Source organism: Strongylocentrotus purpuratus, unplaced genomic scaffold (assembly GCF_000002235.5).
Source record: "Strongylocentrotus purpuratus isolate Spur 01 unplaced genomic scaffold, Spur_5.0 spur5_scaffold_1, whole genome shotgun sequence".
In the NCBI taxonomy this organism is placed as follows: Eukaryota; Metazoa; Echinodermata; class Echinoidea; order Camarodonta; family Strongylocentrotidae; genus Strongylocentrotus; species Strongylocentrotus purpuratus.
In genome coordinates this window covers 32,011,851-32,023,433 of record NW_022145594.1, presented here as the reverse complement: position 1 = coordinate 32,023,433, position 11,583 = coordinate 32,011,851, and the positions used below count along the sequence as shown (strand labels likewise).

Genomic DNA, 11,583 nt, shown 5'->3' with positions numbered 1-11,583 from the left:
CATAGGTTTAGTGATAGGTATATTTTTTGGGGCAGGATAAAAGCTACAATTTTGGTTAGTGCAGGCTAGTAACTAGTTAGCACATAACAAATGTTGATTGAGCATGTGTCCCACAACACGAAGACCTACAATTACAGCCGTAACACATTTAATTACTACATAATACATAGTAATGCATTTAAGGAAAATATCCTACCAGAGCTAAATAGAGCTGTATTTGTGTTTGCAGATTTAGAGAAATACAAGAAGGAAATATCACTATATCGGTTATTTGGACAGATTTTCGACATTGCCTGAATGCTTTGTAATTCGTTCATTACTAACACTATGCATCATACAGGAATGTATATGTAGAGTGTGTACATGTAGCTGTGCTTAAAATAAGAACACTGTGATCAAGATCTCTATCATTGTTTTAAAGTGAGTATTAACTCTGAAGCATACTTTGATACTACTTTAAGACACAAGATGACCTAATTCCGACATTATGTATTCCTATAAACTTTAAAAGGTGTTTTTTTTTTAAACATATTATTTGTAGACACTAGTCTTTAGAGCACTTCAGTTATCTGTTGATACTAAATTCTACTACCCCATACGTAGCAAAACAACACTCTACTTCCCCCAAACATTCTTACTTAAACACATCCTGTTAGTGTCCATCAAAAACCAAAATCCCATTTCTGAGACAAACACCTTAACATTTTGTCTTGCAGAACATTATATTTTCAGTTCGAGCTATATGAATTTTGTATCATACAATGCACATGAAAGACCCTTTACAGAATAATTTCCTTTGTCTACTAAGACTTTTTTATGAATTTTGATATAAATCATTACACACATTGAAATAATATTGACTGTTGCTAAAATATCATCACTACTTAAACTCATCTCCACTGCTACATGTGTACAAAATGCATCATGGCATGGATATTGAGTACAAACACATATACATACCTTTACGATTGAAGCCTTTGCATTCAGTGTAAAATAGAACTCCTCCTGGAAATCATTTCCACGTAGTATCAGTTGAGTCAGGTTTTGCATGGAACACAAAGCATCTACTAGGTGATGTGAAGAGGCTGATGATGGACACCTAATGTCACTGAGCAGGACAGTTTGGACCTACATGTATACAAGCAGTAATTCATACAAGTACATTACCAGACTACCTGTTTTAATTAAATGACTTCAAATTTAAGTAGGTGCTCTGATATATATGTATCTGTAGGGCTATACTCAGGTGACATATGATCAGGGCTTTTTAAAGTCAAATATATGGGATTTGGATAAGGGCCGCAAATAGGTTTGACTTAGGTTTAGTGAAAGGTATACTTTTTAGTGCAGGATAAAAGTTACAAATTTAGTTAGTACAGGCTAGTAAACACGGACAGAAATGTTGATGGAGCATGTGTTCACAAATACAAGAAACGACAACTACATAGTGTTGAATTCAAGGAAAATATCCTACCAGGTACCAACTCACTACACATAGATCGAGTGTGGCAAATGTAGATGGATATCTAGCCAAACAACTTTAGTGCTACGCAGGCGCGGATCCAGGATTTCTTAGGGGGGGGGGGCCCACTTTTTTTATATTAAAAAAAAAAAAAAAAAAATCACAGAAAAGGGGGGGGGGGTTGCTTGCTCAAAAATACGCACTTAAAAAACCGAAGGGGGTAGGGTCAACCCCCTAACCCCCTCCCCCCCCCCCCTTCCGTACGTGCCTACTCGTCTGAAAATAGTTTTTCCCCTCTCGCGCGAAGCGCGGAAGCTTTTACGTTTCATTAAATTATTAGAAAAAGAAGACGATTCGTTGTACAGTTTTTTACTCTTAATCCTCGTCTTAATTCATCCCCCTCTCCAGCGCAAAGCTCAGAAGCTTTTACGTTTCATTTAATCATTAGAGAAAGAAGACGATTCGTTGTACCGTTCTCGACTCTTAATCCTCATCTAAATTCAGTTTTCCCCCTCCTTACTCCCGCGCAAAGCGCGGAAGCTTGTACGTTTCATTAAATCATTAGAGAAAGAAGACGATTCGTTGTACCGTTTTCGAAAATAATCTTCGTCTGAATACAGCTTTTACGTTTCATTAAATTATTATAGAAAGAAGACGATTCGTTGTATCGTTCCCGAAAATTATCCTCGTCTGAATTAAGTTCCCCCTGCCCTCCCCCGCGCGCGCGTAGCGCGGAAGCTTTGTCGTTTCATTAATTCATTAGAGAAAAAAGACGATTCGTTGTACCGTTCTCGACTCTCAATCCTTGTCTGAATTTCAAATATGTTCTTTGTCTATTCCCTTTTCTTCCTACGTTCTCTACCTTTACACTCCTCTCTTTTTTGGCCGGCGTTTATTGGGGGGACCACCCCACCGCCCCCTGGTTACGCGCCTGCTGTCAGATGAACCTATGTTGTCCGCCCCGGAAGCTCAGGGGTCTTAGGCGTTTAATTACGGTCAGATGAGCATTTTTGATACCTAATTGTTACAATGGCAGGTCACTAATTGGCTTGGGGTTCAGGGGGCGGAGCCCCGGAATCTCAAGGGTTTTAGGCACTCAATTACGGTCAGATGAGTATCGAGGGGCCCGCCTAAGGGCTCTTGGTTGGGTCCAGGGGGCAGATCCCCCAGAAGCTCAGGGGTTTTAGGCGTTTAATTACGGTCAGATGAGCATTTTTGATACCTTATTATTTGTGACACTAGCAGGACACTATTTGGCGTGGGGTCCAGGGGGCAGAGCCCCCAGAAATCAGGGGTTTTAGGCATTAAATGACCGTCATATGAGCATCTAAGGGCCCGCCTTAGGGCCCTAGGTGGAATCCAGGGGGCAGAGCCCTTAGGATTTTAGGCATTAATTTTAATCATGGTCAGATGAGCATATTTTGATACCCCATTATAATGTGACACTGGCAGTTAACTATTTTTTCTTTCTCGCTCTCTTTCTTTCTATTTCTTTTTAATATACTTTTTCAAAGAAAGTGTGGGGGAGGGGCTCGAGGATCCCGATCACCGCCGTTCCCTGCGCCCTGTGTAGGCATCTCAAGAAGCATTTTCTTGCCTGGCTGTAAATTTAGGAATTTGTCATTTTCCAACAAACCCATGAAGTGAGGAAAATTATCTCATTTCAGCATTATCTGTTAACCACCGTTATGGAATTATAAATAAACCACGTTTAAATTCTATTTCTCCAACCCCCCCTCCCCTATCAGTATGCCAGTGCCCCCCCCCCCCCTCCGATCTACACCTTGTTGGCGGGAAAATTGCAACTGATATCCCTTACCTTTCTTCATTCTCTTTTTTTCCCCTTTCCCTTTCTCTCCTCTTTCACTTTCCCTTCCCTTCCTTATCTCTCTTTTAGGTTTGCTGGGGGGAGGGGCACGGTCATTTTGGTCCCCAACCCGCTCCACACATTGTTGGCGGGATTAACCGCAACTGATCTCCGCTTCTTTTCTCCCTTTTCTTTTTTTCTTCCTCTTTTTGTTCCCTTTTAGCTCTCCTCTTTTCCTTTTCCTTCCTTCTCTCTTTTTAGCGGGGACGGGAGGGGGGAGGCTACGGTCTTTCCCCCCCCCTCGATCCACAACTTGTTGGCGGGAAAATTGCAACTGATATCCCCCTTCTTTTCTTTTCTTCTTCCTATTTTGTCCTTCCCTTTATCTCCTCTTTATTTTTTTTCTTTCCCTTTCCTTCCTTCTCTTTTATTTTTTTATTGGGGGGGGGGGGGGAAGGGGGAGGCAAGTCCTCCCCCCCCCCCCGATCTCCTACTTCCCTCTTTTCTTTTCTTCTTCCTCTTCTTTTTTCCCTTTCTCTCCTCTTTCCCTTCTTTTCCTTCTCTCTCTCTCCTTTTTTTTTTTTTTTTTTTGCGGGGGGGGGGGGGGGGGCAAGGCACGCTCGGCTCCCCCCTGGATCCGCGCCTGGTGCTACGTACGGCAGGTATTTGAACCCCATACCTCATGGTTCACTGTCCAGAGACTTATCCCCTGAACCACAAACACCTTTATATGAGCCATGGTTGATGCCCATCATTTTAGGATGTATATTATTGATATGATTGATTTCAATAAATAGAAGTGTATTTGTGTTTGGAGAATTAAAAACAGAAAGAAGATCTATCACTTTGTCAAATATTTGGACACATTGTTGACATTACCTAAATGCTATATAACACATCCATGATTAAAGGTATGCATTATACATGAATGTATACATAGATTGTGTGCCAATAGCTGTGCTTAACATAAGTACACTGTAATCAAGATCTCCATCCTTAAGTAAGTATTAACTCTGAAGTAAACTTTGATACTGCTTTCAGACCCGTGATGACCCAATTCCAACCTTATAAATTGCTTCGAACTTAAAAATATACAAAATTACAAGCATATTATTTGTAGACACTAGTCTTTAGAGCACATCAGTTATCTGTTATTACTGAATGCTATACTGCATGAGTGGCAACACAATACTCTGCTTCCCCCAAACATTCTTACTTTAACACATCCTGTTAGTCTCCATCAAAGACCATAATCCCATTTCTGAAGCAAACATCTCAACAAATTGTGTGCAGAACATATTCCAATTTAACCTATATGAATTCTGTATCATAAACTGCATATGAAAGACCATTTTTATAATAATTTCTTGTGGCTAATAATTAGACTATCATGGATTTTCATATAAATCCTTACACACATTGAATAAATATTGGCTGTTGCTAAAATATCTTAACTCCTTAAACTCATCTCCACTGCTACATGAATGCATCATAGCATGGATACTGAGTCCAAACACACCTACATACCTGTAAGGTTGACGCCTTTGCATTCAATGAAGAATAGAACTCCTCCTGGAAATCCTTTCCATGTAGTTGCAGGTCAGTCAGGTTTGGCATGGAACACAAAGCATTTACTAGGTATTGTAAAGAGGCTGATGTTGGACACCTAATGTCCATAAGCGTGACAGTTCGGACCTATATGTATACAAACAGTGATTCATACAAGAACATTACCAAAGAACATGTTTCAATTGAATGACTTCAAATATAACTAGGTGCTCCGATGACAAATGATCTGGGCTTTATTTAGTCAAATATATAGGATTTGGATAAGGGCTGCAAATAGGTTTGACCATAGGTTTAGTGATAGGTCTACCTTTTGGTGCAAGATAAAAGTTATGAATTCGGTGAGTGCAGGCTTGTTAGCACAGAGAGGACGTTGATGGAGTATGTGTCCACCAACACAAGGACTGACAATTACAGACGTAGGACATTTACTTACTACATACTATATGTTGTATTCAGGAAAATATCCTAACAGGTACCCACTTTGTACTACAACTGAGTTGAGTGTGGCAAATATAGATTGATGTCTAGCCAAACAACGTTGGTGCTACGTACGGCAGGGATTTGAACCCTATACTTCGTGGTTCATTGTCCAGAGACTCATCCACTGGACGCCCATCATTTTAGGATGCATATTATTCATATGATTGATTTTAATAAATAAAGCTGTATTTGTATTTGGAGAATTAATAACTATTGCACTGTTGAATATTTAGACACATGATTGTTGACATGATATATAATACATTCAGAACTAAAAGTATGCAGTACACATAAGGCGAGGCGTCAAAAATAAATATACCAGCCAGCGGCAGCTAACTGCACTTGTGCGTCCTGGCTGCATTTTTTAAATTAGCTCAGCCGGCTACCGCTGGCGGTAGGACCCTCAATTAACTCATGATGTCATCATAATGGTTTCCGAACAAAAGCATGCGCCGGCTGCCGCCTTTCGAATGGAAACCGAGCCTCAGATCCCAGCCTGGCGCAAGCCGGCTGGGCTAATAAGTGAAAAATAATTGCCCCAGCCAGGCTTCGGCCGTAATTGCAGCCTCGATGCGCCAATACGTGAGGCGGCAGCCTGCTGGTATCGATATTTTTGACGCCTCGCCTAAATGTATACAAATTTCTTTTGTTTGCGAAGACTATTATATATTTTCATATAAAACATTAACCACATTGAAAGATATTGACCATTGTTAAAATATTGAAACTGCTTAAACTTATCTCGACTGCTACATGTGTACATGAGTTCTTCATGGCATGGCTATAGGGAACAAACACACATACATACCTGTAAGGCTGATGCCTTTGCATTCAGTGTAGAATAGAACTCCTCCTGGAAATCCTTTCCACTTAGTACCAGTTTAGTAAGGTTTGGCATGGCACACAAAGCATCTAAGAGGTGATGTAAAGAGGCTGATGTTGGACACCTAATGTCCATAAGCGTGACAGTTTGGACCTACATGTATACAAGCAGTGATTCATACAAGTACATTACCAAAGAACATGTTTCAATTGAATGACTTCAAATATAACTAGGTGCTCCGATGACAAATGATCTTGGCTTTATTTAGTCAAATATATAGGATTTGGATAAGTGCTGCAAATAGGTTTGACCATAGGTTTAGTGAGAGGTATACTTTTTGGTGCAGGATAAAAATCATGAATTCGGTGAGTGCAGGCTTGTTAGCACAGAACAAATGTTGATGGAGCATGTGTCCACCAACACAAGGACTGACAATTACAGACGTAGGACATTTACTTACTACATACTATATAATGTTGTATTCAGGAAAATATCCTACCAGGTACCCACTTTATACTACAACTAAGTTGAGTGTGGCAAATATAGATTGATGTTTAGCCAAACAACATTGGTGCTACGTACGACAGGGATTTGAACCCCATACTTCATGGTTCATTGTCCAAAGACTTATCCACTGGACATCAAACACCTATACATGAACCATGGTTGATGCCCATCATTTTAGGATGCATATTATTCATATGATTGAATTTAATAAATAAAGCTGTATTTGTATTTGGAGAATTAATAACTATTGCACTGTTGAATATTTAAACACATGATTGTTGACATTGCCTATTAATGATATATAATACATTCAGAACTAAAAGTATAAATCATTACCCACATTAAAAGATATTGACCATTGCTAAAATATTGAAATTGCTTAAACTCATTTTAACTGCTACATGTGTACATGAGTCCATCATGGCATGGCTATAGGGAACAAACACACAAACATACCTGTAAGGTTGACGCCTTTGCATTCAGTGAAGAATAGAACTCCTCCTGGAAATCCTTTCCATGTAGTACCAGTTTAGTCAGGTTTGGCATGGAACACAAAGCATCTTCTAGGTGATGTGAAGAGGCTGATGTTGGACACCTAATGTCCATAAGCGTGACAGTTTGGACCTACATGTATACAAACAGTAATTCATACCCAAAAATGGCCGCGATGTCACTTTCCCCCACCAGGATTCCTTAAGAGTTTTGATATGTTATAGAGGACACCTCCAAGAGGACAAAACAGTGGAGACATTTTCTGTTGCAATTAGTTGGAGGTCATATCAAATTATGCCTGGACTATAAATGCTTACATTCAAGACTAAAAGTATGCATTAGACATGAATATGTACAGTGTGCACATGTAGCTGTGCGTAAATGAAGTACACTGTGATCAAGATCTCCATCTATGTTTAGTGAGTATTGACTCTTAAGTATACTTTGATACTGCTTTCACACCCATGATGACACAATTCCAACATTATGAATTCTGAACTGAAAAATATATCCATTAGGGACGAAATGTTTGTAGCTACTAGACATTTAATAGAGCACTTCATTTAACTGTTTATAGTGAATTTTATCAACGCATGAGTAGCGACAAAACACTCCCCTTCCCTAAAAATTCTTACTAAAACACATCCAGTTAATATCCATCAAAAACTAAAATACCTTTTCTCAAATATACCTTTAAATAAAAGTAAAGTCTTTTTGCAGAACATCATATTCTCAATTCAAGCTATTTTTATTTTGTTTCATACACTGCACATGATAGTCCCTTTTTATAATAGTTTCCCTTGTCTGTTAAAACTATTTTGTATTTTCATATGAAACATTACACATTTTGAAAAAATATTGACTGTTGCTGAAATATCCTAACTCATAATTTAACTCATCTCCAAAACATGTGTCCATATATTCATCATGGCATGGATGTAGAGTACAAACACACATACCTTTAAGCTTGACGCCTTTGCATTCAGTGTAGAATAGAACTCCTCCTGGAAAGCTTTTCCATATAATGTCAGTTCAGTCAGGTCTGGCATGGAACACAGAGCATTTACTAGGTGATGTGAGGACGCCGATGTTAGACACTTAGCTGGTGCAAGCTCGAGAGTTTTGACCTACATGTAAACAAACAGTGATTCAAACAAGTATATTAATTACCAGACTGCATGTTCTAATTGAATGACTGCAAATAAAACCGGGTACTCTGATATGCATGTATGTGTATATCTATGGTCTTGTTGACAATTGCTTTGGGCTTTATTTATAGTCATGTATGAAAATAAAGTCGTTGTATAGGATTTGTCATGATGAGGCTACAGCTTAGATTTTGTGTTAGGTATATTTTTTAGTGTATGGTTAAACTAAGAATTCAGTTAAAGGGAACGTTTAACAATATTAAATCTGAGATACACAGCCCTACGTTTATCAGTGTCTGTGATATGGTGTAATATTGAAGTGCCTCAAAAAAGTAAAAATCTTTGAGTGACCGGTTTTACCATACTCCTCAATAGACTGTAGTGTTATGAAAACCGTCAGGCGAACGGTTTTCAAAATTGGTAATTCCAGTCATAAATATCTTGATAATCAGACAGGCGATCGGCTTGTAAAAGTCATGGGGTTCCTGACTGACCTAAAGGTTTATAATTATCATTGCATCATGAGCTAAATCTATAATTTCGTTTCAGAATCTGAGACAAAGTTACCGGATCCCTTTAATGCAAGATAGTAAAGACAGACAAATTATTATTAAAGCTCGTCGAAAAATAAAAGACTTTTACCATTACAGCCCTCATGCAGTTCTTCACTGCAAATTCATCAGAGTAATTGCATCCATCCAAAACATTTATGAAGAAAGTCTTAAACACATCTAACATGAAGGATATTATGGAAACTTATGGAAACTCTATAAACGCATGAAAAATAAAGTTACCACTGAGATAAGAAAATCCAAACGTAAATACATATGTGATAAACTATCTGAAGTCACCAATAGAAATGAATCTCGGACAACACTCAAAAGTTTAATAGGAAATTGTAATTCTTCTAACAGCACTTTTCCGAAAGAAAATTCAAGTGTAATAGCGAATGAGTTTAATAACTACTTTGCAGATATAGCGACAAATGTATGCACAAATAACACAAGGGCTAATAACCGGCTTTATTCCCATGGTGAAAAGGTTTCTGACAGAAAATTTAAATTTGTTAATGTATGTCAATCTTATGTCTTGAAATAAGTAATGTCAATGAAAACAAAGAAGTCGGTCGGGTTAGACGAAATTTCTATGTATATTCTTAAAGAGTCAATATCTGAAATGATTGAAACTTTTACCTTTTTAATCAACAAATCTTTATCGGAAGGGCTTGTGCCTGACAAATGGAAAGTCGCAAAAGTAATACCGATACACAAAAAAGGAGATAAACTTGATTTCAATAATTATAGGCCGATCTCACTGTTGCCTTGCGCCTCTAAAGTTATGGAAAGAGTCGTTCAGCGACAATTGCTTGATTATTTAAAGTGTCATTCCTTGCTGTCCCAAAATCAGTCAGGTTTTCGTCCAAAACACTCCACCGTGACAGCACTAGCCGCAGTCACAGATGATTGGTTTTACTCTATCGATAAAGGTAATTACATTGGAACAATTTTTGTAGACTTGCAAAATGCATTTGATATGGTTGGTCACCTAATCCTTGTATCTAAACTTGCATCTATGGGTGTAATTGGTGTAGAATTACAGTGGTTCAAACACTATTTATCAAACAGAAGAATAAGAACGTCGGTAAATAATGTCCTTTCTGATGAAAGATTAACTACGAAAGGTGTGCCGCAAGGTTCTTTACTGGGGCCCCTGTTGTTCATTATTTTTATAAATGACATCAATTCTGATTTCAACACCTGCAAGGTCCATCTTTATGCAGATGATACGGTCATTTATTATTCACATAAAAATCAAAGTGGTGGAAAATGTTTTAAATAAAGAAATTAATAGCCTTGATGCGTGGATGAATAAAAACAACTTAAAGATCAATTACGACAAAACTGTATGCATGTTACTATGAACACATAACATGCTTAAAAAAACAACCGCTTTTGAATATCGAAATCAAAGAACAACAGTTGTCCCAAGTAAGGAGCTTTAAATATCTCGGTGTACATGTGGATGAAAAATTAAAATGGGATGTTCACATTAAACAGACGTGTAACAAACTAAGTAAAATGGTTAGTTATTTATGTAGACTAAGACAATTTGTGAATATGTCTGAATTGAAATTAATCTATAATTCCATCATATTACCTCGCTTTGATTACGGGGATGTAGTATGGAAATCTGCCTGCAGTAGCAGTTTAATACAACTTCAAAAAATTCAAAATAGGGCCGGTAGAATCATACTAAAAGTTAACCCTTATTCGCATACTTCTACCAGTCAAATTCATAGCTGTCTTGGTTGGCAAATGATACGTGAAAGGCAACAAATCCATTTATTACTCCTAACTTACAAAACATTACATAACATGACCCCTGAATATTTGAAAGACATGTTTGAGTTTAAACCCTCTCCATACTCCCTCCGTAATGCACATTACCTCTCTTTACCTAAGCCAAGAACAAATTATTGTAAAAGAACTTTTGTGTACAGAGCTTCTTTTCAATATAATAAATTATCCCCTGATTTGCGTCAACTACCCACTTTTGCCACCTTTAAGACTACTTAAACAGACTATAATCACCTTGTTGTTTTACCTCTTTATGTATGTTTATATGATGTTTGATTTTTTTGTTTGTTTGTTGTTGTTTTTTCCTTTAAGTAATTATGTTTTCGACTGATACTTCGTAATTATTTATTTTGTTAATTTTTAATATAATGTATATTTTGCATATTGTAAACTGGCCCCATGGAAGACCAGCAGCAACAATTATAGTTGCAGCTGAATATGGGCTACCAGCCGTATAATTATTTTTTATGTATTTGTATCTGATTTTATTATACGAAAATAAAAACAACAACAACAACAAAGGATATAAGTTCATTTGTCAAATGGATTTTCAACTCCATTAATTTACCACTGCTTATAGATCTACATGCATGGTCATCTTTACACAACTTTTGTTTACTCTCATCATGTGATGAGGCTGGTAAGGGACACTCGATCACCACCATGAAGGCAGAGTCTCGATCTGTGCAAACAGTGAATCACTAAAACACTGGCAGATTATTAGGGGGGCACATGAATCATAACACGGAGGTTACAATGTAAAACGTGTACACTGTAGAGTAGGCCTTTGACATAAATTACCAATCATCAACAAATAATCTGTATGTTAGGAGTTCCTTGTCACTTTATTTACTCAAAAAGGTTTTTGATGTTGATTTTATACATTCTAGCTGTACACATCATTTTTTTAGGCGATCGGTACACTTGAATGTTGAAGC

The 11,583-nt window shown here is 37.7% G+C and overlaps 1 protein-coding gene across 1 annotated transcript in view; it reads right to left on the bottom strand.

Annotated features, from left to right (window-relative positions):
- Window positions 1-8,030: 8,030 nt before the first annotated feature.
- Window positions 8,031-11,583, bottom strand: part of LOC115921325 (NACHT, LRR and PYD domains-containing protein 12-like) — a 28,164-nt gene continuing 24,611 nt past the window's right edge. Inside the window, exon 7 of the mRNA XM_030978690.1 lies at window positions 8,031-8,267. Within this exon, the coding sequence (XP_030834550.1) occupies window positions 8,031-8,267 (237 nt within the window). The remainder of the gene's footprint in view (window positions 8,268-11,583) is intronic.